At 37.9% G+C, this 26,375-nt stretch overlaps 2 protein-coding genes across 4 annotated transcripts in view; one reads left to right on the top strand and one right to left on the bottom strand.

The window, feature by feature from the left end:
- Nucleotides 1–177: 177 nt before the first annotated feature.
- On the bottom strand, nucleotides 178–2,231 carry LOC108595514. 2 transcript variants are annotated; one of them, XM_017980768.1, is made up of 3 exons: nucleotides 2,054–2,231; nucleotides 1,236–2,003; nucleotides 178–1,176 (listed from the first exon to the last, which is right to left on the bottom strand). In XM_017980768.1, the coding sequence occupies exons 1-3, from the start codon at nucleotides 2,148–2,150 to the stop codon at nucleotides 536–538; spliced, it is 1,506 nt and encodes a 501-aa protein (XP_017836257.1). In that variant the 5' UTR covers nucleotides 2,151–2,231; the 3' UTR covers nucleotides 178–535. The 2 variants fall into 2 exon arrangements, with proteins under 2 accessions (XP_017836257.1, XP_017836256.1); XM_017980767.1 differs by having other exon boundaries at nucleotides 1,233–2,003; nucleotides 2,054–2,230.
- A 281-nt stretch (nucleotides 2,232–2,512) lies between these two features.
- The window catches only part of LOC108596250 (epidermal growth factor receptor), a 34,217-nt gene continuing 10,354 nt past the window's right edge, over nucleotides 2,513–26,375 (top strand). The window contains exon 1 of one of the 2 annotated variants that reach the window (XM_017981803.1): nucleotides 2,513–3,379. In XM_017981803.1, the coding sequence (XP_017837292.1) occupies nucleotides 3,244–3,379 (136 nt within the window). In that variant the 5' untranslated portion in view covers nucleotides 2,513–3,243. Of the gene's footprint in view, nucleotides 3,380–22,398; nucleotides 22,838–26,375 lie in introns of those variants that run through there. The other variant, XM_017981802.1, reaches the window with a different exon arrangement.

Genomic DNA, 26,375 nt, shown 5'->3' with positions numbered 1-26,375 from the left:
TAAAGATAAAAACATTAACTTAATCCCCAAAGAGCAAAACAAAATGAAATTACAAAAAATTCTCAAAAAAAAAAAACCAATGTAGCATATCAAAAACTAAAGCTCTCAAAACTACATATATACATACATATATAAATAAATATTTAAATAGTTAATAAAATAAATAAATAATGAGTTCAACTGAAATTCATAATGAATTGCAAACGAATATTAAAAATTCAAATAAAACTAAAGTGCATAAATGCAAACTTAGGTAAAAGCTAAACTAAGTTCGGCTGCAGCCAAATAGCAAAGTGTCCAACAAAGAGCAAGCTAAGCTATGTACTCTTATTTATTTGACTAAGCTCGGCCTGAGCGCTGACGCTTTGCTCTCTGTCTGCAGCCGGCCTAACACTAACACTAATACACAGCATAAAACTCAACACACATACAAACTAAACACACACAACTTAAAAGTAATGACAACTTTTTGCAATAACTTCAAATTCAATTTAATAAAAGTTTTAGAAGCTTGACACCAGCGCTCTCTTTTTATTCAACTTTTATTTTGCAGCAGCTCCTTCAACATGCGACATGTTGCCTCGCGCTCCTGCCGCATTATTCGCGACAGCTCTTGCAGAAACTGCGTTTGCATTTCACGCTGCTGCTGCAGGAAGCGCTCATGGCTGCTGCTCAACTGCGTCAGCAGCTGCTTTTGTCCCTCGCTAATGCTACTTAAGACTTCCAAGGGTGTAGGCTCTGCAGGCAGCTCGTAGTCATGCTCACTACCAGCGGCGGCAGCGGCGCTGCGCAGTAAATCACAACTGGAATCCGAGCTTAACTCATCGCTGTCGCTGGCTTCGATGTGTACTAAGCTCTTTGGCGCTTGCGTGGGCTCTTTACTGCGTCGCTTTTGCACTAGATCATCGAGTATCTCAAAGTGACGCGACAGCAGTCGCACATTTTTAATGCCCTCCGTCTTGGCTTCGCGGTAACGACGCAGCAGCAAACGCAGCTTGTTGCGCAGCTGATCGGGGGTTCGCTGGTACGACTGCTGTGCCAGTACTTTGGATATGTATGCGAGTGTTTTGAAATTGCGTTTTTTGGAGCCATCGACAGCGCGAAAGAGATTCTGTTCCTTGATAATGGAGAGAAAGCTGTCTACCTCCGGGTCCGTCCAGTAATAATCAGCGTGACCTGTGGCCGTAAAATAATAATTAATTTTTATTAAGCTACATATATGTTGGACCTACGACTTTTTGTAGCATCTGCTTCGCTGCTGCCACTTTCCGAGCAATCACTCTCAGAGCTGCTGCTTTCTGCCTCCAGCTCTGCTGCGCCTGGCTGATTTAAAAGCTGATCCATGATGTCAAAGTGCTCAAAGCTCTCGCCACCATTCTTAGCCTTATTGTACTGTCTTCTTAGCATTTGATATTTTATGCGTAGCTTTTCAGGCGCTTTATTGTAATCTCTCTTGGCCATCTCCTTCGAAAGTAGCTTAAAGATTTTAGCATTGCGCTTACGCAGCAGCGCCGATTGCAGTCCCATTGAAATTATAATATTTAAAAACACATCCACCTCGCCTTCTGCCCATTTGCAACGCGCTATTTTAGGCATATCCGCCACAAGAGCATCTTCAGTACCCTCTGATGCTACTTCCTCTTCATCGTCGCTCCCCTCCAGCTCACTCTCTTCGGCATCGCTGACTTTGGCATTTATCAGTTCGTGCATTTGTTGAAAGTATTCAAATGGCTCGCCGTCAGTTTTTGATTTGGCATATTGTCTTCTTAGCTGATGATATTTAATGCGCAACTGATCCGGTCGCTTTACTATATTCATCTTGGCCATTTCTCTGGAGACGAGCTTGAATACCTTGGCATTTCGCTTGCGTAGCAATGGACCCTGCAGCTTCAGTTTGTTTATAATGTTAAGAAACACGCCCACCTCGCCGTGCGCCCACCTGCAGCGCAGCGCATGCTTGCTTAACGAACTGGAGCAATGATTACTATTATTAATGCCATTAGCTAAAAGAAAAACATTCAGGCAGCTGTAATTTATTGTAATTTATATTTACACTCTAGCTGCAAGGTGTGGGCATATTTTGGCTCCAAGTCCTGCTCGTCTTCCTCTAAAAAGTCTATTTCTGCATCATCTTTTACCAGCGTGCTCATTTTTTAATAAATAAATTACTAAAAACACCGTTTAAATGTTTTTCTTGTTTTGTTTACATCCAGCACAGTGTGACCGCCTGCTGCAAATATGAAAATACCAACAAAATACTAGCGAGTCAACATTAGGCTCATTGTCAGCTGTGCCTGGATTGTGTATTGTTTTTAACCAAAAATGTATACTATTTATGCTAATTGCACCAATAATATTGCTTGGAATCGCATGACATGACATCACAATGACATTTAAGCTGATTGATAAAAAGAAAGGCATCGGCTATCGATGGTTTGCCACGATCGGCAACAGATTGTTCGCAGCCCTGCACTATCGATAACTAAGCCAGCTCTAGCTCAAATGAAAAACAGTTTTCAAGCGAGACGGACGTGTTTTTGCGCGCCTTGTTTTGTCGGTTTTGCTTAATGTTAACAACAATATTTGAAACGGGCTAACGAGCAGAGAGAGTGTGTGTGTTTTATATTGTGCAAAGCGAATAAAGTAATCAAACTAAATTCGCGTGCGCTGGGCTAACAAAATTATTATAATCAAAGTGATTTTAAACGCAAGTACGAGTTTGCTGGGTTAACTGTCGTCGACGCGTTGTTGGCCCCGTTAATGTATATTGTATTACTTGCATATGTAAAATCATATTCTGTGAATTGGTAGCGCTGTGCTAAATTGTTTTTTCTTATAAACGCGAACGCGTTGCGCAAAAGCAGCTTTTTCTGCTGAAACAAAAAATTAACAAAAAAAAAAATTGCAATATAATCAAAGCGCGCACTCGGATTTCGGCGCGAAGCTCGGCTTACGGGATGGAGCTGGAACGTTAATACTTGGTTACGCTTCATTAGCTTAGACACATCCTAACATTACATGTTGAACTTTGAAATCAAAGGCAAAAAACAAAAAAAAAAAAGAGCATAATAAACAAATAACAAGACTGCACGCAGATTGTGCAAATAACAAACATCAGCACAAACGATATTTGTTTTTTATTTATGCACTAAATAAATAAGCAAACGCAACTTGGATACGTGCTTTCAATACTTTAGCCCCAGTTTTGGGATTTACAGCAGCAACAACAAAAGCAGCAACAAGATGAGGCTTTGCATCAGCTCAGACTTGATGTTGTGGATCTGCTTGACAGTGGGCATAGTTATAAACTATAGTGGCCAGCTGGTGTTGGCTACGGCAACGGCGAATGCCGGCTACGTGGATAATGGCGATACGAAAGGTAAGCAATTTCACAATATTAACAAAAAAACAATAACAATAACATAGAGAGTAACTGTGCCAATTTAAACAAATAGATAAGACAGCTAGTGTGCTGTACCATTAGTAAAAATGCCAAGACATTGATAGAGCTCAAAACAATAAGCAACTACAGTTGTTATTGATAGTAGGCACCCAAAGAGCGCAAGAGATTCATGCAATTCATTGAATTCAGTCTGCGCTAAAGGAAGTATCTCACAGATACATCTGTTCATTCAGCACACACAGTTCGTTGAGCTGCCCTTTTGTGAACAGGTTTCCAACTGCGACAGATTTCCCATGGCCAGCCAGCCAAACAAGGAGCAAGAGCTCATGCATACATATGATATATGTCTTTCTACCTGTTGTGCGGCTACGTTTACGTTTTTACCTTTAACTCTGCTCACAGCTACCTGTGGCCCATTAAGCATCTCTCGCTCTCTATCTCTATCTGCGCTCTTGTCTCTGTTTGCCAAGCGTTCTAACAAGCAAATATGAATGAAAGTACAGATACACACACAGACACAGCTACAGCTACGTAAATACATTTAGGCTGGCAAACAGGATAAACATTTTTTTTGGAGCAACAGCTTTTTATATATTTTTTGGTGGCCAAGGTTTGCCCTCGACGCCCCCAAATGTTTAAACATTGCAAAAAAATTATTATAATTTTTGCTTTGCACTGTAGCACTAAAACCTGTTTTAGTTCTTTACTTGTTTTATTTTTAGTTTTTTTTTTTAATGTTGCTTGCTTGCAAATAAATCCACATGCATGCTTGGCTTGCATAGTGCTATCTCGCTTGCACGCACTAACTGCGCCTGCGCCAATGACCAACTTGCTTACCATAGTTGTTGTTGTTGTTGCTGTTTTTTTTGCAGACTTCCTACCACCTGCCCCTGCTTGTTGTTGGCTCAGCTCCGACGCTCTTGCCTTGCTTTTGTCTCTTTTCTCTTTTTGTTGTTGCTGTTTTTTGCCAACTTTATACGCATCTGAACCGTGAGATTTTATTTCATGCAAAAAAAGTAGAAGTACTTGCTTGTTGTTGTTGTTGTTGTTACTGCTGGCAGCAGTTGCAGGTGTTTTTATACAGACAAACGCACTGCTCACGAGGAAACCAGCTTATAAATTATAAATTTCGACTGTGATAGCAGACAAGCCATGTTTTTTACACTATTTTTTATGTTTTTTAAAGGCAAAAAGTAGCTATGCATGTCCTGTGGTGAATTTAAATTAGTTTGCAGCATAAAAAATAAAAATAAGCATAAAGCGTTTAAGGCAGATTTATATCAAGCGAGGGAGCTGCAAGTTTACAAAAAAATAAGAATTTAAAATAATTTGGTTTTTGATTTTTTTAGAGTATACTTTTATTAAATTTTGTTTCACTTTATACTGAATTGAATATGGGGTCTATTTTTAATCTCAAATAATTTTTTTTTAGATTCTTAGCACTGTGGTGTATATTTTTATTAATTTTTGCTTCAATTTTTATACGGAATTGTATATGGAGAATTTTTTTAATATTAAATAATTTTGTTTTAGATTTTTATCACTGTGTTGTATTTTTTATTAATTTTTGTTACAATTTTTATAATGAATTCAATATGGGGCATTTTTTCCACTAACTGCGGTACAACAAACTTATATAATATCGATTCTTTGTAACTAATAAATTGATAATAAATATTTATACGTGCCTTGCACTTGATGATCTTATATTTATTTTCGAAGCACCTTGAACTCGCAACTGTTTCGCATGAATCAGCCTCAAAACTGTTTGAACAACAAAAGTCTACTTGCTTATCAAAAAGTAACTGTTAACTGTTTTATTGTTGTTGTTGCTTTTTGATAACACAGACAGCTGAACAACTTTTTGATAAAAAAATATGCAAGTAGAAAATCTAATTTGATATGGGCGATTAGCAAGAAATCAGCGTAAATAAAATTTTAGCTGACGCATCAGTAGTCACATGTATATATATATAGTAAAGGAAATGTAGAGTAAAGATACTGAAAAAGACATTAAAGCAAGTGGCACTAAGTGCAGAATTCCAGCGAAAGAAATGCCTGGCTAAGTGGACAGTCAAGGATCAAGTTTGAATTTCAAAGGTTGACGACGACGACGCTTCAAATGACTTTGCTGCAGGTAGAAAAACACACACACACACACACACACCCACGTCTAAGGACTTGAGACAGCGTCTCAGTTACTTGAGATTGTCTAAAACAATACAAAAGTCTCAAATTTCATAAGGATAATAATTTTCTACGTGGTTCCGGCTGCACACACACTCAAACTCAAGCGCTGAGAATAAAGTTCCCATTCGAAAAAATGAAAGAAAATATGATTGAAAAAAGATGGGAAAAACACTTGAGAAAATGCATGCATGTCTTTAATTATTGAAGAGGGCGCGCGCCCACTTAAGGCGAAGCCTGTACCAAGATGATGGTTCTTGCTCTGGTATCGAGGCTTGTTACATTATCTCAAATATGTAAGTGCTCAAGCAGCAGCAGCAGAAAAACAAAGAAGAAGTATACAAATCTCTGCTGCTCGCAGATTCTGTGTTTTTCTCACGTAGCATGTCTCCTCCATATGCAAAGCGCCCCGCTGTAATCATAAATAATAATCAATTTCCTGTTGGTGTCCAAAATGTTTCCCATTGCTTCGCACTTATTTGTTTTTGTTTTTCAGTTCGCCATATGCGAGCGCCAAGTTTTTCACATTTATTTGGTGAGAAAAGCGCCATGAAAAACTGAATTTGAATACGCAGCTGTATGCGTTTTACTATAGACAGATTCAAAAACCTTTTTCTATACTTAAGTTGCGAACTCATTTGCATTACAGTTTGACAGTCACTGCCGCGAGACAGCCAATCAGCGAGCAGTTGGCGCCCGTTCGCGCTCTCTCTCTCTTGCGCTCAATTGGCATGCAGCAGCGGCTGCGTTAAGGTTAAATGCTGGTCCAATCAACGTGCCCCCAATTGCTTGCCCCCTATACATGACGCATGCGTTCTGACGCGTCTCTCTTTTTGTTTTTGTTTATGACTTGGCTAAATCATAATAATGCGCCAGCAGCTTGCCGCAGCTGTTGCCTTGCAACTTTTGTACCCCAACGAAAATTTTTATAACATCTTCAGTTCACTTATTTATTTAAAGCCTGTCGCCACATTGTGTGGCAGGCACATACAGAGAGAGCGAGCGAGAGTTGAACACATTGTAATTAGTGCAGCAGCAGCATCAACTTGCAACAAGCGGGGGCAGCTATATGGGGGCTGCCATATGTCGTCAGGCTGTAAGCTGAGCTCTGTCTGAAGCATCGTGTTACCAGCTTACTGTACTTTGCTTAAATGCTAATAAGCGCTCAACATTTATAATTATAGTCATCAAGCTGCCAAGATCAGCAGCATTGATTAAAAATTCAGCAGAAGCAGCGATAGCGATCTTAGCTTGAAAACATTAGTTGCTAATTTTTTATTTTGCTTAAGCCGGACGCAGCGACGGCGACGACTTCGCTTTAGGCCGGAAAAACGTTTGGGCACATAATCAGGCAAAAGGTCAACGTCGTCTCTCGCTCTCTCTCTCTCACTCTCTTGGCAATGATCTTGCATAATTACAAAGAGACGCGTTCGTTTGCTTTGACACTGGCAAAGAACTAAAAATGAAATGAAAAGCAAATAATAAAATAAAAGGTTTGGAGCAGCGACAAAACTTTTGGTATACACACAAGCATGCGTGTGTGTGTGTGTGTGTGTGTATTTGCTTAACCCTATGCTGACTGCGGGTCATAACGCGCCAGCAACAACAACAATGTGAATCATTGACAGTTTTTATGAAGCGCCGCATGCATCACTCAACGGCTCAAGAACTTTGCCGCACATAGATACATTTCGAGTGCTTGTGTGTGTGCGTGTATTTTAGTTTTATGAACGAACCGCACCCCACTGGCTTTCAAAAATCATTACAAATTCAATACAAAAAGTCAAACGATGACGAAAGTCGCGCAAGCGACTCCCAGTCGAGATGAAAAGCTGCTGAGGGCGAATTGAAAATTGGAATGTGGCAAAGCCCAAAGCGTTTGCGTTAATTAAAAACAATTAAGGCAGCAGCCAAAAGAGTGCCGCTGAGCGAGAGAGAGAGAGAGAGAGAGCGAGAGAGGCGCACAAAAGGTTTTGACTTTAACTCTGCCAAATGTGGGTCGTGTGAAACAGCAAGCGAGTGTGCGAAAGAGAGCGCAATAGTTCGAGTGCATGTGAGCCACATGTGAGCTGCAGCAGCAGCAGGGCTTACATTTAATATATAATATTAATTGCGGTTAATTGGGATTAACAGCTGCGCCAAAATGCCAAAGCCAAAGCTGAAGCCCAAAGCCAAGCGCAACTAAAAAGTTGCAAAGAATCGAAGCTGCGCGCTTATCAAATTGATTTATGTCTTAAGACAGGTTCTCAGCTCAGCCTCAGTCGCTTGCTTGGCGACAAATGTTGCCCATTTGTTGTTGGCCCAGCCTCCATCCGGTGTGCAGCATCCGTTGGCTGCAACAGGTTCTGTCTAGCTGCAACACAGGATTGCAGCAGCAGCAGCAGCAATTAAGCTACAAGCAGCCAAAGAAAATTCAAAACTTTATGCTAGCTGACATTACATTTTCCTGCCTGGAATTTCCGCTGCTGCTGCTGCTGCACAGTGGGCCCAAAGCGCAGCGCGTTAATTACAGTTGGTAGCCATGGCTTGATGATGGAATAGCGCGACTGCTACTTGTCTCTAGCTAAAGATTGGTTATATAGATTGCATACACACGAGCACACACACACATGTGTAATTGTTTTTAGCTGCAGCGGAAGTAATTTGTGGCTTGATCTCTCGCGTGAGCTGTTGATGCTGCATTTGGGGTTAACAAGCGCGAGGCTGAATGCACTGCTAGGGTTAATAGCTAATAAGGCAAGCAAGTGTTAAAAGTCGAGCTCGCGCAGCAGTTCTAAGAAGTTGTGTCATTAGCTAAGTGACTTTTGGGGTTACACACACACACACACACACACACACAGACACACAAATGACCAAATGCAGTTGCAAGCTAAAGTCGCGTTGGGTGCAGCCACAAAGACAATGTTGTATATTCAGCTCAAAGCCAAGCGACAACAACAACAACAATAGACAGACAGACTGACAGCCAACAATTCAAATTGTATACAAATGTGTTTTCAATACGATTATACACTGCGATAAATAGTCTGTGGTTTTAACGTTTGTGGCTGCGCATTTGATATGCAAACTACAAAGAAAAAACTTTTATAAAAAACGCATTTAAATTAATGTTAATGTTTGTGGGAAACTATAAGTTGACTTGATTTTATTTATAATTTATATAGAGTATTTAGTAAAATATTTAAATAATTTATGCAGATTATTTAGTGAAATATTTAAAATAATTTATACATTTTAGTATTGTATGTATATTTATTAAAATACTAAATTAGTTTATATACGGTGTTTAGTAAAATATTAAAAATAATTATAAAATGTATTTTAGTTTTGAATGTATAAATCTCATTACTTTATAAAATATTAAATTAATTTATATAGGTAACTTATTAAAAATAAAAAAATTTTATACATTTTAGTTTCAAATTTATAAAAATTATTTCTTATTAAAATATTAAATTAAATTAAATAGTTTACGTAGTAAAATATTATACTAATTTGTGCAGATTATTTAGTAAAATATTAAAAATATTTGTAAAATTTAAAATATTATAAATTTTAGTACTGAATGTATAAATTTTATTATTTATTAAAATACTAAATAAATTTATATGCAGTATTTAGTAAAATATTAAATTAATTTATGCAGATTATTTAGTAAAATATTAAAAATAATTATAATTTATGCATTTTAGTAATGAATGTATAAATTGTTTTCATATTTTACCAAATAATCTGCATAAATTAATTTATTAAATAATAAATAAAGTTAAAATAATTTGAATAAAAGCATTGAAATAATTTGATAAATTTAATTTTAAAAGAAAATTTAATTGGCTGCATTTTTTAAAAATTTTCTTTTACTGTTACATTAACATATTTCCCTTATGCTTTGCTCTATAATAATTTATTTTGTTTTAATCAAAATACATACGAAATTTCCATATGCAAATTGCTTCGAACTGCTGCTCGTAATGTCACAATTATTTTACATTTGTACATGCAACAAATAAATAAACAAAAAAGGCAATGAAACAAAACTAAATTTTAAGGGAGTGTCTCACACACACACACACACACACAACGTAGCGCCAATGAAAATTCTATACACATACAAAACAGAAACTTGTACATGAGCAGTTTGTGTTGTTGTTGTTGCCTCAGAGCCAATATTTTACTCAATAAAAATACAATTGAGAAATTGCCATGGTGATCACGTAGCAGCAGCAGCAGCAACAACAAGAAGAGGGCGCCCATTGGCATTGGCTTGTGTTCTTGGAAGGCAAGCAGCAACTTTAAAGAAGCAACCAGCAACAGTTGCAGTTGCATTTCCAATGGGGTCGACAGTTGTTGTTGCTGCTGTTGTCACACATTGCTGTTGTTACAAGCGCTGCTTACAAGCTGAAACGGTAAAATCAAAGTGCAAGTACAGTCGTCGTCGTCGTCGCTGCTGCTGCTGCGCTGCTGCGACCTTTTGCTGCTACAAATTTGACTTATGCTGATTGCAGCGTTAAAAACACCTCAAGCTGCTAACAACGAACAACAAAACAAGCTGTAGGCATTCAAAAAAAAAACACAATAATGAAATATATTTCTTTTTTTAGCAAGCAGCAGCTTTGGAAAATTATGAATTGTTAGGCTCAGCACGTTTGGGGGGCAGCAGCTTTTATGCTTTTAATGCTGGCAGCAGCAAAATTATAAAGTCGTCGAACCAATATAAATTTTTGCTGCTTTGTACATTAAGCATAAAAAGGCCAAGCCAAAGCCACTGATTGGCAAAAGCTACAGAATTTGTGGCTCATTGAATTTTGATGAACACCCGCCGTGTCAAAGGCAGGCTGAGAAAAATCTTGGCTTAAGCTCGAGCGCGTACTTAAGAGAAACCGGTACAGACACAAACTTCAAACTTTGCTGTTGTTGTTGGCTTTGTGTTTTTTGGGCGGCGGAAGTAATTAATGCTTTTTGTTGTTGTTGTTGTTGTTGTACATAAAACAGAATCCATGCATTAGAGTCTACAACTGTTTGAACTTAAAACTGAGCGCAGCTTTCACCAGTTGAGCGTTCCCAGCTCTGCCGCGCTCAACTTCTCGATTTGACCGAATTGCAAAACGTTTGCCGTTTGCTGCTGTTTTTTGCGCTTGCGGGCGTGCAGCCATAAAATTCATACGCATATATGGTGTAAGCAGCCAACGGTGCAGCTTGCAACATGCTGCAAGCAGCGCCAAGTACGGGCAATGCGACATAATTGATCAATTGGCAGCAGCAGCAGCGCATCCTACAGGCCGCGATGCCTGCAGCCCATAGTTGGCCATAGCTTCGATATGGGCATGTTGAGCTGGTAGTAACGAGTGACGAGTTTGATGAGCGAGCAGCGAGTTTGCAGCGTTTTTAATTAAGCCAAGCTGGCAGCTGTTTTTGCCTCTGAGCCGCTGAGCCGCTGAGCCTGTTTGCCATAATTGGGCTTTGCTGTAGCCATAGACAAGCATTAAAACTGTGACTGTCTTTTGCCAATTTTGGGCAGCGCAGCGCAGCGAGTAACGAGTGACTGCAGCGAGTGCAATTAAACTCTACGCATATCAAACGAGTCGGTTTTCATTTAAAAGACGAGCCAAGACGCCCAGCTAGTTGCTTTTGATTAATTTCTTGCTACGTTTGGGTCAATGTGCGTCTGGCTGGCTCAACATTCATGTCTGTCTGTCTGTCTGTCAGTCAGTGGTCACTATTGGAACGGGCGCTCTCAACTGTTCAGCAGATAATAATAATAATCATTTTTTTGCTGCTGCTTCTCTCTTTTTTTTTTTCATTAATTGCCAACGTTTCATATTTTATTTCACTGCTGGCAACAGTTTTTCATTTTTTTTTTTGTTGTAGCTGCGCTCGCTGTTGTTTTTAATTTGTTTTTCAATTATTTTTGTGGCTTGGGCTGCTTGGGGTTTTTGTTTTTTCATTGGAAACGGGCACGCTTGTTGTCGCCATGTTTTAATATTATTTTTATTTATTATTTTAAGCTGGAAATTACGCGCGTAGTTCAGCATTTTTCTATTTTATTAAATGTGTTTTTTACTTAATAATACGTTTAGCGCCGATAACTTATGTGACACGGCGCGACTCGACTCAGAAATTGAAACTGAAATCGTGTGTATATAAATTTTTGATAAGACAATCTAATGTGTGTGTCTTCGAGTCGCTTATCAATGCACAAGCAACACGGACTTTAGCTTTGAAATGACTTTGTTTACATCTAAGCAGCATCTATATCAATGTAATTAAAACAATTTAATGAACTGCTTACAAAATTACAAATTTGTTGTGCAATTAAATGTTTTTTGATTGTTGAGCTGTATTATAATTTATTTCATTATTGATGAACAGTTGTAGCTGCGCTGCTCATTGCAAAATGGCGTCACTTGTTGAAAGACAATACACAAAAAATTGCTGCACATGCCAAAGCAAAAGCCAAAGCCAAAGCCTTTTGTTATTGTTGTTGCATTTAATGAAAAACAATATGCAACAGGCAAATGCCAGACATTAAATCAAATTTCAAATGCCTCAACAAAAATTTGTATAATATGTTAAATTTTTATGGCACATCAAATCAAAAAAGTTAACAAAAATCTTTGTGATTTATGCGACTGTTGATAGCTGCCTAGATAATCATAAAAAATTGCTTAGATTCTACGAATTTATGAAGCTGTAAAAAAATTAGAGCTCAGCTAAGTTTGCTTAGTCAGCTGAGCTGCGCAAGAATTTCAATTATTTGCGTAACATTGAACTTTGGCTAAGTGGCACAGTGGCACAAAAGCAGCAAAAGGCGTGCCACATGTTCTTGCTTGCAACTTTACATGTGTCAATTGCAGTTGCAGCAGCAGCAACAAAAAGTGAGTGAGTGGGGCAAGAGAAAGAGCAGCGCATGTGGCAGGCAGCGCTGTCAGACGCTTTTTTGTTGCTGTTCAGTGTCGTGAGAATTTTTTCGCGTTTGGGCGCACAGCGTGTGAATCAAAAGCGCCAACGCCTCTCCCACTCGCTCAGCTCTTCGCACTTGCGCGCTCTCTATTGCAAAAAAATGGGAACTGGCATTGAGGGTTGGGCGCTTTGCGGATTAAGTGCAGCGAAAGTGTTGCAAGCTAACTGTTGCCACATAACTGCAAACGCGTTGCCACATGCACTTAGCTTTAAGCCCATGACTCAATCGTTAACATTTGTACTAAACGCTCTTCTTCTTCTGCTCTTCTAATTGCAGGTGAGTCGTGAGTGCTTGCAGCAAATTCGATAATTAAAAGCTATGTACGCAATTAGACAGCTGTGTGGCACAGTTTTTCAGTAAGTGGGGAATACAAAAAACAAACCCAAGCACGCGTCAATTTAATTAATGCCCAAAAAAGCAGCTTCGAGTACAAAATAAATTGTCAAATCAAAAGTTAACAACAATGCTAGCAGCATTTTGTTGTTGTCGCGTTATTGTTGTGCCACCAAAAGCTGCATTCAACTTTAAACTGAGCTGGCAAGCGTAACGGCACAATTGTTTGTTGTTGTTGTTGTTGTTGTTGTCGTGGCAACTGCAGCAGCGACAGCGATTCCAGTTATGCTTCAAGTGTTTTATGGCAAACCAAACAAATGAATGAACGACCGAACGAATGCAAGAACCGAACTCAGCATGCAACAGATAGCCTGCAACCAATTGTTGCACTGCCGCCGCTCTTGTTGTTGCTGCTGGTGGCGACACCGACACGCATGCGTTTCGTTTTCAGTTAAATTGACTACACAGCAACCCTCTCTCTCTCTCTCTCTATCTCGCTCGCTCACACTGTTGCCTTAACAAAACTAAACAAAAGCACAGCCTAAAAAACAGAGTTGGAAAAACTTCACGCCTGGCTGCTGCCTCGCATCGGGTGTTCTTGCTGCCTCTCGCGGCGATACAAACGACTGCGCATGCGCCAACGCCAACGCACACAGTGAGCTACAAATATATGCATACCTAGTATATAGCCTTGTTTACCTTTGACCCCCCGTTAAATTTGCACAAGAGTTAGCTGCATTCGATTCAACAGTTTGTCACGCCATTGCCTACACACAAGGGTTAATGCTAGTACCACTTACTACTTTAATTTTTAATATACACACACACACACACACTTGCACACACGTGTGGAACAATGACACGAACTGTTTTAACAGCTCGCTTACTTATCATTCTCTTTTTTTGGACAATAGAAATTCCACACAGGCCCAACAATGGGTCTGCTTTGTGCCCTGTGACCGTTTTTAATGAGAGAGTTCAACTCTGCATAAATTTTACATACAAAGCACTGACATGGTCATCAACGACATTAGTTGTTTGCTAATATATTAACTAGACTGCAATTAAATATAACCAACAGTGCATACTAACTAACTAGTTGGGCACTGCCTACATTTTGTCTTGGCTATCATTTTGCCATATGCAAAATTATTCCTTTTAAAATAGTGAGCGTAAATTGTTTGTTTTCGATTTACCAAACAGCAGCTGGCGAAAATTCCTGAGAAATTTATTATCTTTTCTTATGCATTCACCTGGATTGCATTGCATTGGAAAAAATTAAAAAAAAAAACTTATTTTATTGATATTTTTAAATTTGTGCGCTCAACGTTTCGATTAATTTAGCAGAGACTCACTTCTTAAAACTCATTTCTTGTGAGCATGCTGAATGGTTAGTGTCATGGCTAGCGTGGCGCCATCTGGCTGTTTTGACATGAACTGCGCAAGTATAGATGGCGCCGCAAAACATTTGTATTTTAACAGTGCTCACTTTTTAACATTACAGTGCTCACTTCCCCTGCGTTAACATTCAGCTGTGCAGTTAACTGCTTGCTGTTAAAATATACACAAAGAAAAAATAGCGCGCTGTTGTTCAATTTAGCAAGCAGTAGAGTTTTACAATTAATGCTAACACAAAAGCAATACTTAATATATTTATTTATTGCTGTTAATCAATTCAAACTTTAAGCAAATACAAACATTAGTTGTTTGTTGTTTTAACGATTTTGCTATAAATCGTAACAGCTGCACTGCTTGCTTGCTACGTATGTGTGTGTGTTTGTTGTTAACACTTTGAGCTAAATAAATCTTAAGATTGTCTGCGTTAATTGCTTCTTGTCTCTTTTGCTCTTTGTTTAAGTTGGAGCAATTAACAAAATTACGCAAATTAAGCAATAATTTGTTGCTTGAAACGAATTTAAGAAATAACTTAAATAAAAACTGCTTGCTGGCTTGGCTCTAACTTCGAGTTTTCTTTGCCTTTGTCTGCAATGTGGATGCTGAGTGATCAATTTTCTTAGGAAATTTACACAGATGCAAACACACACACACACACAGATGCACGTGTGGCTTACTTGTGTGTGTGTGCCTCTCATAATGCGCGCCTGGCTCTCTCAATTTGGCTTGGAGCTTTAGTAACGGCCGCCAAACCGGTTCCCAATTTGAATCTTGGCTCTATAGAGACTTTTAATAAGATATACATACGTAAGATGAAAAAAAAAACAAAATAAATAATAATCATAAAAAACAACAGCAAACCCAAATTAATACGGCTATTGGCATTTTGTATAATTTTCATTTGTGTTTAAGCCAAAGCGCAAAGACAAAAGACAAAAGCCAACAGATGAATATGAATAGCATTTGAAAAATGCTTAAATAAAATTTATAAGCATAGATATAGCGAATGGTGTGCGCGCTAACAAGTTTTGTAAAGTATTTATTTAATAATTTATTAACAAATGTTTAGTACGCTCGCTCAGTAGAGCGAGAGGGAGAGAGGCAGGCAGGCAGGCTGACCTTAGCTGGCCAATCTATTGACCTTGCCAGCGACGCGAGATTGAGGCGCGACTAAGAGACTGTCGATTGGGTGGCGTTGGCACGAAGATGAATCCTTACATATTGGAATGCGGCTGCTGCTGCTGCTGCGGCGGCTGTGGCAACAACAACATTTGTTGCTGTTGCTGTTGTGTCAACTTTAGCAAGCAGGCAGCTCACGTTCGTTCGCTTTTAAAGTCTGTCGCCGCACGTACAATGGCTTTAACAACCAACTTACATAGCCGCCGATTAGCCAAGGCAACGTACGAAGTCCACAGAAGACTGAAGACGACGCCACAGCCGCAGCCTCAGTCACAGCCACAGCTCAGAAACTGGCTTAAGTCCAAAATGAGCTATCGCCTGTGCAAATCTTTCACTTCACTTCACTACAGTTCAGTTGTTGTTGTTCTCGATGACGACGACGACGGAGACAGAGACGACGAGTTGGCTTTTAAGGGCCTCTGCACTTATCGCAAAATGCATTGTGGCAGGCCTTTGGGTTTTGCCTTTGCCTTTGCCTTTGCCTTCAACTTGAGCCGGCGCATTGGACCTTTTGTTTCATGCTTCATGGACTAATGGCTCTGCAGCTTCAATTGCAGCTCCAAACTCTGAAAGCTCCACAGGTTGCCTGTCGAGTGTTGTGTTGTTGCAACATCGTGTCGCTGGGCGCCCCGAACATGCACCCAACTGATCTCTCGCTCGCTCTTGGGCTGCTCTCAACGCTTTCGAGTGGACACGTGTGCGTTGCTAAAACGTCCGTTCCAGGCTTTATCTTTTTAGCCAGCCCAAGACACATTGACTCTTGTGCTGCTGCTGCTTCTTCTTCTTATTGTTGTTGTGCTTTATGCTTGGATTAAATTTAGCAAATCGAAGCGCGCATACAAACCGATGCGCTAATTGAACTCGCTGTTCTTTGCTGCTTCTTCTTCGTCTTCAACTGCTAGTTGACAAAATGGCTGCGAGCCAAAGTATGTTGCCCCTTGTATACATATAAATGTTTTATTTTATATAAACTCGCGCCTGACAAATATTTACGCTGTGTGTATTTTTAACTGAAAAACAATCAACAAAAAGAAATACAATGAATGGTTGATATTTTGTTAAGTATGCGTGCCCCCCATCCCACCCCACCCCACTTGGCAGCTGTGCTGTCCAACAATAAAAACAACAACAACAACAGCATTTACAGTCAGGAGTTCAACAAAAAAAAGCTCCCCAGAGATTCGACTCCGCTCATATTTCACACTTCACGACAAAGCGATTAAAGTCGCGCAAACAATCTGTTATTGGAGTTGTTGCAATTATGTTTACAAAGACATTAAAAAAAGCCCAAGCACACACACACACACACACATTTAAAAATACACACACACATGGACTCAGCTTAAAGCTTAAATTCGCATTGAAAACGACAAGAGCAACCAGCAACAGCCACAGCAACAACAACTGCAAACGCAAAAGCAGACGCAGACGCTTTTTGAGTTTTTAAACTGAAACGTGAGTCGTGCGACGTTATACATAAGCAACAACAACAGCAACAACAGCAGCAGCAACTACAATCGGCAACAGCAACAAGTAATGAATCTTTAATAAGGCTAAAGACTTGCAGCTACCCTTTAATTGCAATCAACACAAAAGTATGCTCTATTAAATATTTATTAATTTATTTATTTTATAACAATTAACTTCATGCGCTAAAAATGATAACAAAAGTTATAAACATGCTATATAAATTTTAAATGTTTACTATAAACTGCAATTGCAACTGCTTTATAGTAAAAATGAAAGTAAATTAAAATTGTTGTACTTTATATATATTGTAAATTAAATATTTCAATTATATAGTAAACAATATAAATAAATGTTGTAGTCTTTGCTTTTCTGCTACTTTTCAATTTTGTATTAATTGCAAATATTTTATTGTTGCTACTTAATATAAATAAATATTTTAACAGCTTTAGTTTCAATATTTAGCTTTTGAAATTTGTTATTAATTGCAACTACTAAATATAAAAATATATTGTAGCTAATTTATAAACAATTTTGTTACTTTTCAACTCTTAACGCTATTGCTATTTAAATTTATTGAAAAATTTTGTGCCTTACAACTTCTTGGCCAACATACCCAACTGCTAATTGCTCTGCGCATCGCATTGAAGCTCTTGGCGTATGGCGACAACCAATAAAATTCACACAAAAATAAGTAATAATAAAAACAGCAACAGCAACAGCAACAACAAAAGGGAAAGAGTGCAAAAAGAAACGCTCATACGAACTGGCAGTTAAATTTTGCTTTTATTTTTTTGTTTGTCGAGAGCTGAAGCGTCTGAGCCGCGTCAGCGTCTTTAAACGAAGCGTGATATTTGCATGGCTGAGGTTAAAGGCAACAAAACAGGCAACAGCGATTATATTCAGGCCAAGTGCTCTAAGCGTTCCACAGAATGTGCCGCATCATGATTAAAAGCCCTGGCAATTAGCTTTAATTCTAAGCGGATTTTTATGTTGTTGCTGTCGTTGCTTTTATTGTTGTTGTTGCTGTTGTTGTTGTTGTTAACGTGTGACAAGCAGCAACTGTTTGCTGATGTAGCACAATTGCTTGATCAATCTATTTGTGAACAAAGTTGAGCAACGCGTCAAAAAAAGGGCTGGAATAATCCAATTAGAGCGACTTTAGGGCCACGTGCTATGAACTGTTTAAAACTGGCTAACAAATTGGGGTAATAAACGTAGTTGCAATTGTATATTTAAATAAATTTAATGAGCATATTTATTATGCCTAAAAAGCTGTAGAAATTCTATTATTGACAAATGTGTTTATTTAAATTTGTTTAGTGGCAATTTGATTTATCAAAACAAAATGCATAATATATATAATAAAAAATGTATATTAAATTAAAAAAAAATAATAAAAAACTTACATAAAAATTTTAAAAATTTTTAATAAATATATATACACTTTAAATGCCCTAAATATACTAAAACAAAAAAAAAATGATTTGAAGCTAAATTAGACAACTGTTTAAATTATTATTAATAGTAAAACAATAAAAAAAAATCCAAATAATTATTTACCTAATGAAAAATAAATTCAGCATAATAAAAATTAAAAATAAAATGAATGCATAACTAATAAATATGAACTAAACAGAATGTAAAGTAAACAGAAAAGTATTTCAAAATAGTTGAAAAATCACTTAAAAAATAAATAAAATATTTTTAGTGGCGCTTGTGAGCTGCAAGGCGCTTGCTGTGCAACAAAAAACGTCTCCGCCCCTGCTGCACTTTCTCAGATTTTCTATTTCGTTACGCGCACTTGAGAAATGGCGCTCGACTTAGAGCCTTGTTTTGTCTTGGCTCTTAATCCTGCAGAGCGTAGAGAGCGCTTAGCCGCAGTCAAGCGCAAAGTCATGTGGTCTTGTGATGAGCTGCATGATGAGCTGTGTGGCAAGTCAGCAGGAGACTCGAGAGACTCGAGCGTCGAGGGTCGTTCGTCGTTCTATTGAAATTGGGAGCGTTGCATTTTGTACGCTTCATGGAAAATGTTTGTAACCAATTTCTTACACCTTCGTCTTACCTGTTGCATTGTCTAGTCAGCTCTCAAATATAAAAATGTTGAAGTGGTTGAGAAGTTGTTTGCGCTCTCTCTCGCTCTCGCTCTCGCTCTCACACTCTCTTGTCAGTTGCATGTTGTACGGATTTTGACAGATGATTTTGTAGCGCAACCGTTGCGATCGTTGATTGAGGTCTGATACACAGACAGCCATTAATATGTTTGATTACAGACATCAATTTCAAACGACTGGGGAGAGAGACTCAGCGACTCTCAAGTGTCTGCTGCTGCCCCAAGAGTCAAGAGTCAAAAGTTTCGTGTGCAGCGGCAGCGGCGCTTGCGCCAACAGCGAAAAACTTTGGCTCACCAACAAAAATTAAAAGGAAAACTGAAAAACGTTTTTCAATTTAAATTGTATTTTCATGCCCAAGCCCGAGCGCGCAGCCAAAGACAATGCAACGCCTCTTGAGCTCGCAGCGTGGGATTCTGTGGCAGCAGCGAAAAGCGCTGCAGCTATTGTTGCTGCAACATTTGTTTTATACTTTATACTTTATGTTTTATGGCCATTGTGCGTCTGAAGTATGCGCCTGCGTTTTTACCTAAGTGTGTCGTCCTGCGCGCAGGCGTAAAAACCCCGACTACCTTTTGCCTGTGGGCAGCAACAGGTGAAAAGAAAAGAACATAAAATGGCCAAAATTGAGCTCTGCTCAGCTCAACTGCGCAGCTCTTTGAATTTACAAAATTTTGGCTGGCATAACATTGAGCTCGAACACAATGTTGACAAGTCTTGGACAAATCTTTTGGACCAAAAACAAAAGCCAAAAGCGCCGTAGTTTTGTAGCCCACGCAAGATCAGCACAGACACATACTAACACACACATACATAGGCAAGGCAAAGCGGCGAACTTGAGTGCTTATAAGGCAGCATTTGTTCCAAGCCACACAGACAAGCGAAACTCACATACAGGTGAGCGAGCATTGCAGAGAGCGAGAGAGCGAGCAAGCGCTCAATTCGCCGCGAGCGCAGCAGCAAGAAGAAGCAGCAGCGAGCGAACTGAGCGCAACAACAACATAAACAGCTATGAATTTTCGGTACATACACAATATCTAAATAACTGAGCACTCTACCATAATATTTCTTACCTGTCTTAGGCTCGCAACGAAGCGGCCAAGCCGCTACTTACAGCCAAGCAACAGCTGCTGTCAAGTGTCAAGAGTTAAGTGTGCAGACGGCATTTAAAATAAATCCATGCAAATCAGTGTGTTACTTTTTAATAAATTAAGCTGTTTGCAGCAAGAGCAGACAAGTAGAAATCTTATTAAGATTTTATTTCAAGATGCATTTAATTAAAAAGGCTGGCCTAAGAGTGTGTCAAGTCTTTTGGGAGAAAGATATAATAAATAAATATATTTATTATTATTAAATAATCGTATTAAGTTTTATTTTATGCATTTAATTAAATAGACTTGCTTAAGCGTATTTCAAGTCTTTTGGGAAAAATATACTAAATTTTATTTATAGTTTATATCAATCAAAGTAAAAAGCAATCAGTAAAGCGTGTTAAATATTTTAATAATATAGGGATGACAATTTAAATGCTAACAAACATGCTAAAGTCTATGTTAAAACTAATAAAAAGATAGAATGAATAAGAAAATATATATATTTATAAATTATATATATATTTAATAAGTATTTACTAATTAAGCTGCTGACTTAAGCAAAGCTAAAAACTTGAATCAAGAATGAATTTCATTACTTAAATATTTGTATTACAATTCATGCGTAACTCATTAAAGAAATTGGCTAAAGATTATTTGCATATTACCAAAAATCTTATAAATAATGAAAATACATACATGTATTTGTAAGATTGGCCAATGTATTTGGAATATTTTTCAAGCATTCAAAGTATTTTTAGAAATTTTAAAACAAAGCAAAAAGCTTGAATCAAGAATGAATTTCAGGCAGCGTTACTTAAATTTTTATAAAGCAATTCAGGAGTATATCAATAAAGAAATTTGCATATAGTACACAAATTTTATAAATAATGAAGCTATATAAATAATATGTGCATTATATTTGTATAAGATTGGCCAATATATTGGGCATATTTTTGAAGCATTCAAAGTATTTTTCGTATTTGCTTAAATATATATATATACAAATATAGCAAATCAAAACAATTGTAACTAAAATAAAACTAAAAAGTCGCTTTGCAAATCCTTAAGCTGCCTCTACGCTTTGCTTTAAATATATAACTTGCTGTTTCATATGTAGGGCATACACTTGCAACTGTAGCGTGCACAATAAATTTATTATGTCTGCTTTTGTGTCATATTGCGCTGAGTTAACAAAGTGCCCTACGCAGCACTTAAATTTTTACCTGTATGTATGCATGTGTGTCTATGTGTGTGTGTGTGTGTTATGCAGCTGCAGCATAAGCAGCAACAGGCAGTTGTCGCAGCATTTCTTAGCGCTGTTGCTGCATTGCTTTATTTTTATTTTGGCTTGATCTTGGCTTGAGATCTTCGCCGCTCACCTTTTACCAAAGCAACAACAACAGCAGCAGCAACAGCGATCATTTACCTGTATTCTTTTGTAAAGAGAGCGCGCTACCTAACGCGCTGTTTGCGCTCTCTCGCTGCCTGACACTCTCTCGCTCTCGCTCTCGCTCTCTCTCAGTTGTGCGCTTTGCACTGCGAGACAAATTTCGACTTCAGTTTCGAATTCAACGTGACGCTGCGCAGACGCGAATTGTTGTGTGTGTTTTGTATCTTTTGCTCTATTAAAGCTGCAGATCGTATCGCAAGCAAATACAAAATAATAAAAAAAGAAGTTTTCGTGTCAATATCAATAGCCAGAAATCAGAAAATCAGTCACATTCGACTGACAGTGTTTAGTGTTGTGTTGTGTTCGTGTTCGCGTTTGGCTAGCGTAGAAAAAATTAACTACGTTTAGCTAATAAAATTTGTGAATTCGTTGCTAATTGGCAAAGCAGGAACGAACAACTGAGCGCTCATATTTTTGTCTACAAGATGGCACAGTGCAGCATAAAAACAACAACTAAACAAATAGTGCAACAAAGCAGCGCAAGCAGCGCTTAAAGCTGCGCCTGCGCCTGCGCCTTTGCGCGCGGCTCTAACCTCAAACTGAAAGCTGAAAACAGCTTCGAACTCGAAATAAAAAAAGCAACAAAAGCCTTCGCTCGAAACGCCAGCGTAATGTGAAACTGGTTCCTATACAAAATACACACACACACACACACAAACACACACGCATACACATACAAGTGCAAATTGCAACGACAAAAACAACACAAAACGCAGTGAAAGAGCCAACAGTTAAAATAAAAAAACAAAAATTATATTTTTGGCACGCAAAAGCAAAAAAAATAAGCGTAGCTTTTTTTTTTTTTTGTTGCTCTTGCTGACAAAGCGTAAATTAACACGCGCGTTTTGGCCAAAAAGAATTTAAAGTGTATGTGTGTGCTCTTAACGTAACACACACACACCCATGACGTCACTGGCCTTACGGTCTTGCCATTGATTGCAACTCACAAAACACAAACTTTGAAGTTGAAGATGCACACATTGAAATTGTTGAGGCAACTGCTGTTGCTGCTGCTGCTGCTGCACTGCGTCTGCTTGTGGCCCGCCACAGCGGCCAAAGAGCGTTTTGCACGTCAGCAGAACAACAACAACAATAACAACAAGCGACATTCGTACTTAACCGCCAATGGGCAGCGCCGCAATCGCAACAACAACAATAAACATCAGGAACGTCTGGCAGCCGCCACGACGGGCATTGTCTCTGCTGGACTCAGCAGTGTGGGTGATATTAGCAAGGATACGTTTCCCAAAGGCAAAAGTAAGTGCACTGAAATGTAGTTAACAGTTCGCTGTAAGCTTAACAGCGGCTGTAGCATTGGATAAAAGCGTTGCTGATATGTAAGAATTCATAGTAAGCTGTTAATGTATTAACATACATATGTTAACAGCAGCATATAGACAGCGTGAAGATGCGTTGTATATATAGAAGAGTTAACATTCAGCTGTAAGCGTGTTAACAGCGACAATTGCAGTCGATATTAAAGCTAAATATCAACTAGAATGTGATATAATTATATATATAATATAGAATTGATATAATATATAATTGTATATATCAAATTGAACATTTTGCTGTTAACATTTGTTAGCAGCGACAACAACTTTGGCTGTCTACATAAGCAGAACAGCGCATAATTTAAATATATAAGCATAAATGACTTAACCTTTGACTGTTAAGCTGTTAACAGCAGCTGCAAAGTGTGCTTAACACTTAACTGTTAGCATATGTATGCATATAACAGTTAACATTTCACTGTTAATCTGTTAAAAGAGGCTCGAAGTGTGCTTAACACTTAACTGTTAACATATGTATGTGACCAACAACTCATAACATTACAAATTGAGGTGTCTGCCTAACATTTTAATTGTTAACAGCGGCAATAATCTATGTACACTATATAAATTGTATTTAAAACACTTTAAGCTGTTAACAGCGCCTATAATATTGACTGCCCAATAATCAGCGCATAACTGGAATTTATACACAATATACAAACTGTTAACGCTTTACTGTTAGCGTTCTCTTCAGTTAGATCGCTCGTACACCTGTCCAAATACACCTGGCATTAAAAATAGCTTTTGTATAAATATTCAATAGTCAACATTTGGCTAAGCGCGCGCGTCTGCGCAAATATTAAAACATTTAGCTAAATTATGCTGCATAATTAACACATTTCTATAATTTTTTAATAAATGCTTAATTTGCCTAACAATGGGCACAGTCAGTTTTAATTTGCATTCGAAATTAAATAGCCGCCAAGCGAGAGAGCCGAACAGGTTCACAAAAGGGTTGCGAGCGTGACGCGCATCAGTCAAACGACAAAGTTTATGTAGATTTGGGGGGGCAGCTCATATATCATAATCGTGCTGAAGAAAACTAGGCAGCAAGTAAATGCAACTATAGTCACAACAAAACTGTAGTATTTAGTTTGCGTCGCGCATATCTCTGATATGCAGTGCGCTTATCTTATCGTGCGTGCTGCACTGCAGCATGTTGTTGACTTTCTTTATGGATTTTGGGTTAAATTTTGGTGCTGCCCTTACCTGAACCCAATCTTATTATCACAAAAGTGTTCGACAAACAATGCGCGTGTTGTAACTTCAACTACTGTTTGGCAACAGAAATCATAATTTAAAACGTTGCTCTCGCTCGAGCTCTCGCTCAAGCTGTTTGCATTGCGCATACGCCGCGTGGTGCGCGTTGGCGTTGCAGCTAAAATGGCGACACATTTGCACTTCTAAAAATTAATGAGCAGCAAAGCTCAAGCGCCAAGCTATATTATATATAACTGTATAGCTCGAGCTCGCAACTGCTTGAGCTGGCCGAAAATTAAATTTCATTTATTTAACGTTGCTGTTGTTGGTTGCTGCTGCGTACTTAGCGTCAAATATTTGCATTTGTTAAACAAATAAAAGCAAAGCAGCGCTCGTTCGCTATCTGCGTCGATATTCAGTGAGCGCACCGATCTTGTAGCCAGCAAATTAATAAATGTGGCCTGGCAATTGTGCAAATATTTTGTTAGCCGCAATTGCGCGCATGCTAATGGCTATTATAACATAATGTTTGCATAATTCCGCGAACCGGATATTGCTAGATAAGAAAACGCTGCAAATCGCTAGCCTTAGAGCTTTCGATAAGCAGCAGCAAGGGATTTGACTATAGTTTATATATATGTGCATATATATTCATTCAAAGTTGTTTGGCATTTTTTATGACAAGCACAGCTGCAACAACTATGCAAATAAGCGCGAACTCAATCACACGTGCAATATATTGTTTATAATAAAATAAAACAACAAGCAGTTTTGTTGCTTGACACGGATACGTTCGCGTACAGTGGAAGACAATTGACATTATTGTGCATAAATTGTGTTCTTAGCTGTGTAAATATTTATTTGAATCATAGCAATTGCCCAACAGGAAGCAGCGAGCATAAATTTAATTTTAATAGCAATAATTAACAGCTTTTATAATAAAACAATAAGCATAAACACCTACGTTACGCATTTGCATAAAGTTTAGTGTTGTTGCCAGCTTTAAGACAAGTCAAAGTCTTTCATGTAGCGTAAATTAAAGCCAAGTTTGTACACTTTAGCCTAATGAGCTTTAATATTAGACTATTGCATGTTTGTTTAACATTGCGCTTGACTATGCTATTTAAATCTTAATAGATAGAGACATTTTTAATGCTAAATACGTTAATTTTGTAAAGCAAGCAGCTTAAAAATTATTATGCAAAAAATTTTTTTCTATGCTGTTATTGAAACGTTAGACTTTTATTAATTTAATGCTAAAGCTTAGCTTAAATTTTTGAATTCAAGGTACAATTAAAATTTAAAAATTACAAAATTATAATTTAAAAATGAGTTTTCTAAGCTTATAATTAAAAGTTAGACTTTTATTAATTTAATAGAAAATTTAATGCTAAAGCTTAGCTTACATTTTTCACTTCAAGCTACAATTAAAATTTAAAAATTACCAATTATTTTTTATAGCATATAGCATTTAAAATAAACATTTTTGTAGTACAAATTTCAATTCAAGCTACAATTAAAATTTAAAAATTAATTTTTATAGCATATTTAGTAAATAAAATAAACATTTTCGTAGTACAAATTTCAATTTTAGTTTTTTTTGCTACATAATTTTTATATTCTTGCATAACTCTTACATTTTATGGCTTTGTTGATTTATTTGTTATACATGAGCGCGTCTCTAGCATTAAGCTCAATATGCTCTTAACTAATTTTAAAACTATGCACTAAGTTATCAAGCAGCAATTGAAATATTTAAGCCATAAATAGAATTTTAATTGCTGCAGCTTAAGCCAAAGTCTGCGCACTTAATGCTATAGAAATTGTTTTCTTTGAATCAGTGAAGCTAACAGATTTTATATAGCTGCAGTTTTACAATAGAGTGAGAGCGATAGAGAGAGAGAGAGATAGAGAGAGCGCGAGCCCAAGCAACAACTGCATATATAGGCAAAAGGCAAAGTCAAAGATTGTGTTCTAGCCAAGCTAAGGCAAGACACATAGATACATATGTGTATGTGTGTGTGTGTTTGCTTGAAAAACCACATTCCATAGTGCGCCTGGGCCTGCGCTCAGTGGCAGCCAACAGCATCCACAAGCATTGAGAGTTACCCTCGTCATAAAAATGGTGTAAGCTCTGGCTAATTACAGTGTGAGGCACGCGCTGTATGCAGCTGTATAAGTGTGTGTGTGTGTGTGTGTATTAGTATAATGCCTGATTAAGCCATCATATATGCATAAATATAGACAAGCGACATAGAGAG

Source organism: Drosophila busckii, chromosome 2R (genome assembly GCF_011750605.1).
Source record: "Drosophila busckii strain San Diego stock center, stock number 13000-0081.31 chromosome 2R, ASM1175060v1, whole genome shotgun sequence".
NCBI lineage: Eukaryota > Metazoa > Arthropoda > Insecta > Diptera > Drosophilidae > Drosophila > Drosophila busckii.
Note: the sequence above shows the minus strand (reverse complement) of the source record. Positions and strands in the feature narration are given on the sequence as shown.

Bases quoted from the DNA above. Each gene is read 5' to 3' on its own strand.
- LOC108595514 (XM_017980767.1), bottom strand. From the start codon at position 2,150: ATGAGCACGCTGGTAAAAGATGATGCAGAAATAGACTTTTTAGAGGAA. The intron at 2,004-2,053 runs GTAAATATAAAT...TTTTTCTTTTAG, and splicing joins CCACACCTTGCAGCTAGAGT to CTAATGGCATTAATAATAGT. The intron at 1,177-1,232 runs GTAGGTCCAACA...TTACGGCCACAG, and splicing joins AGCAGATGCTACAAAAAGTC to GTCACGCTGATTATTACTGG.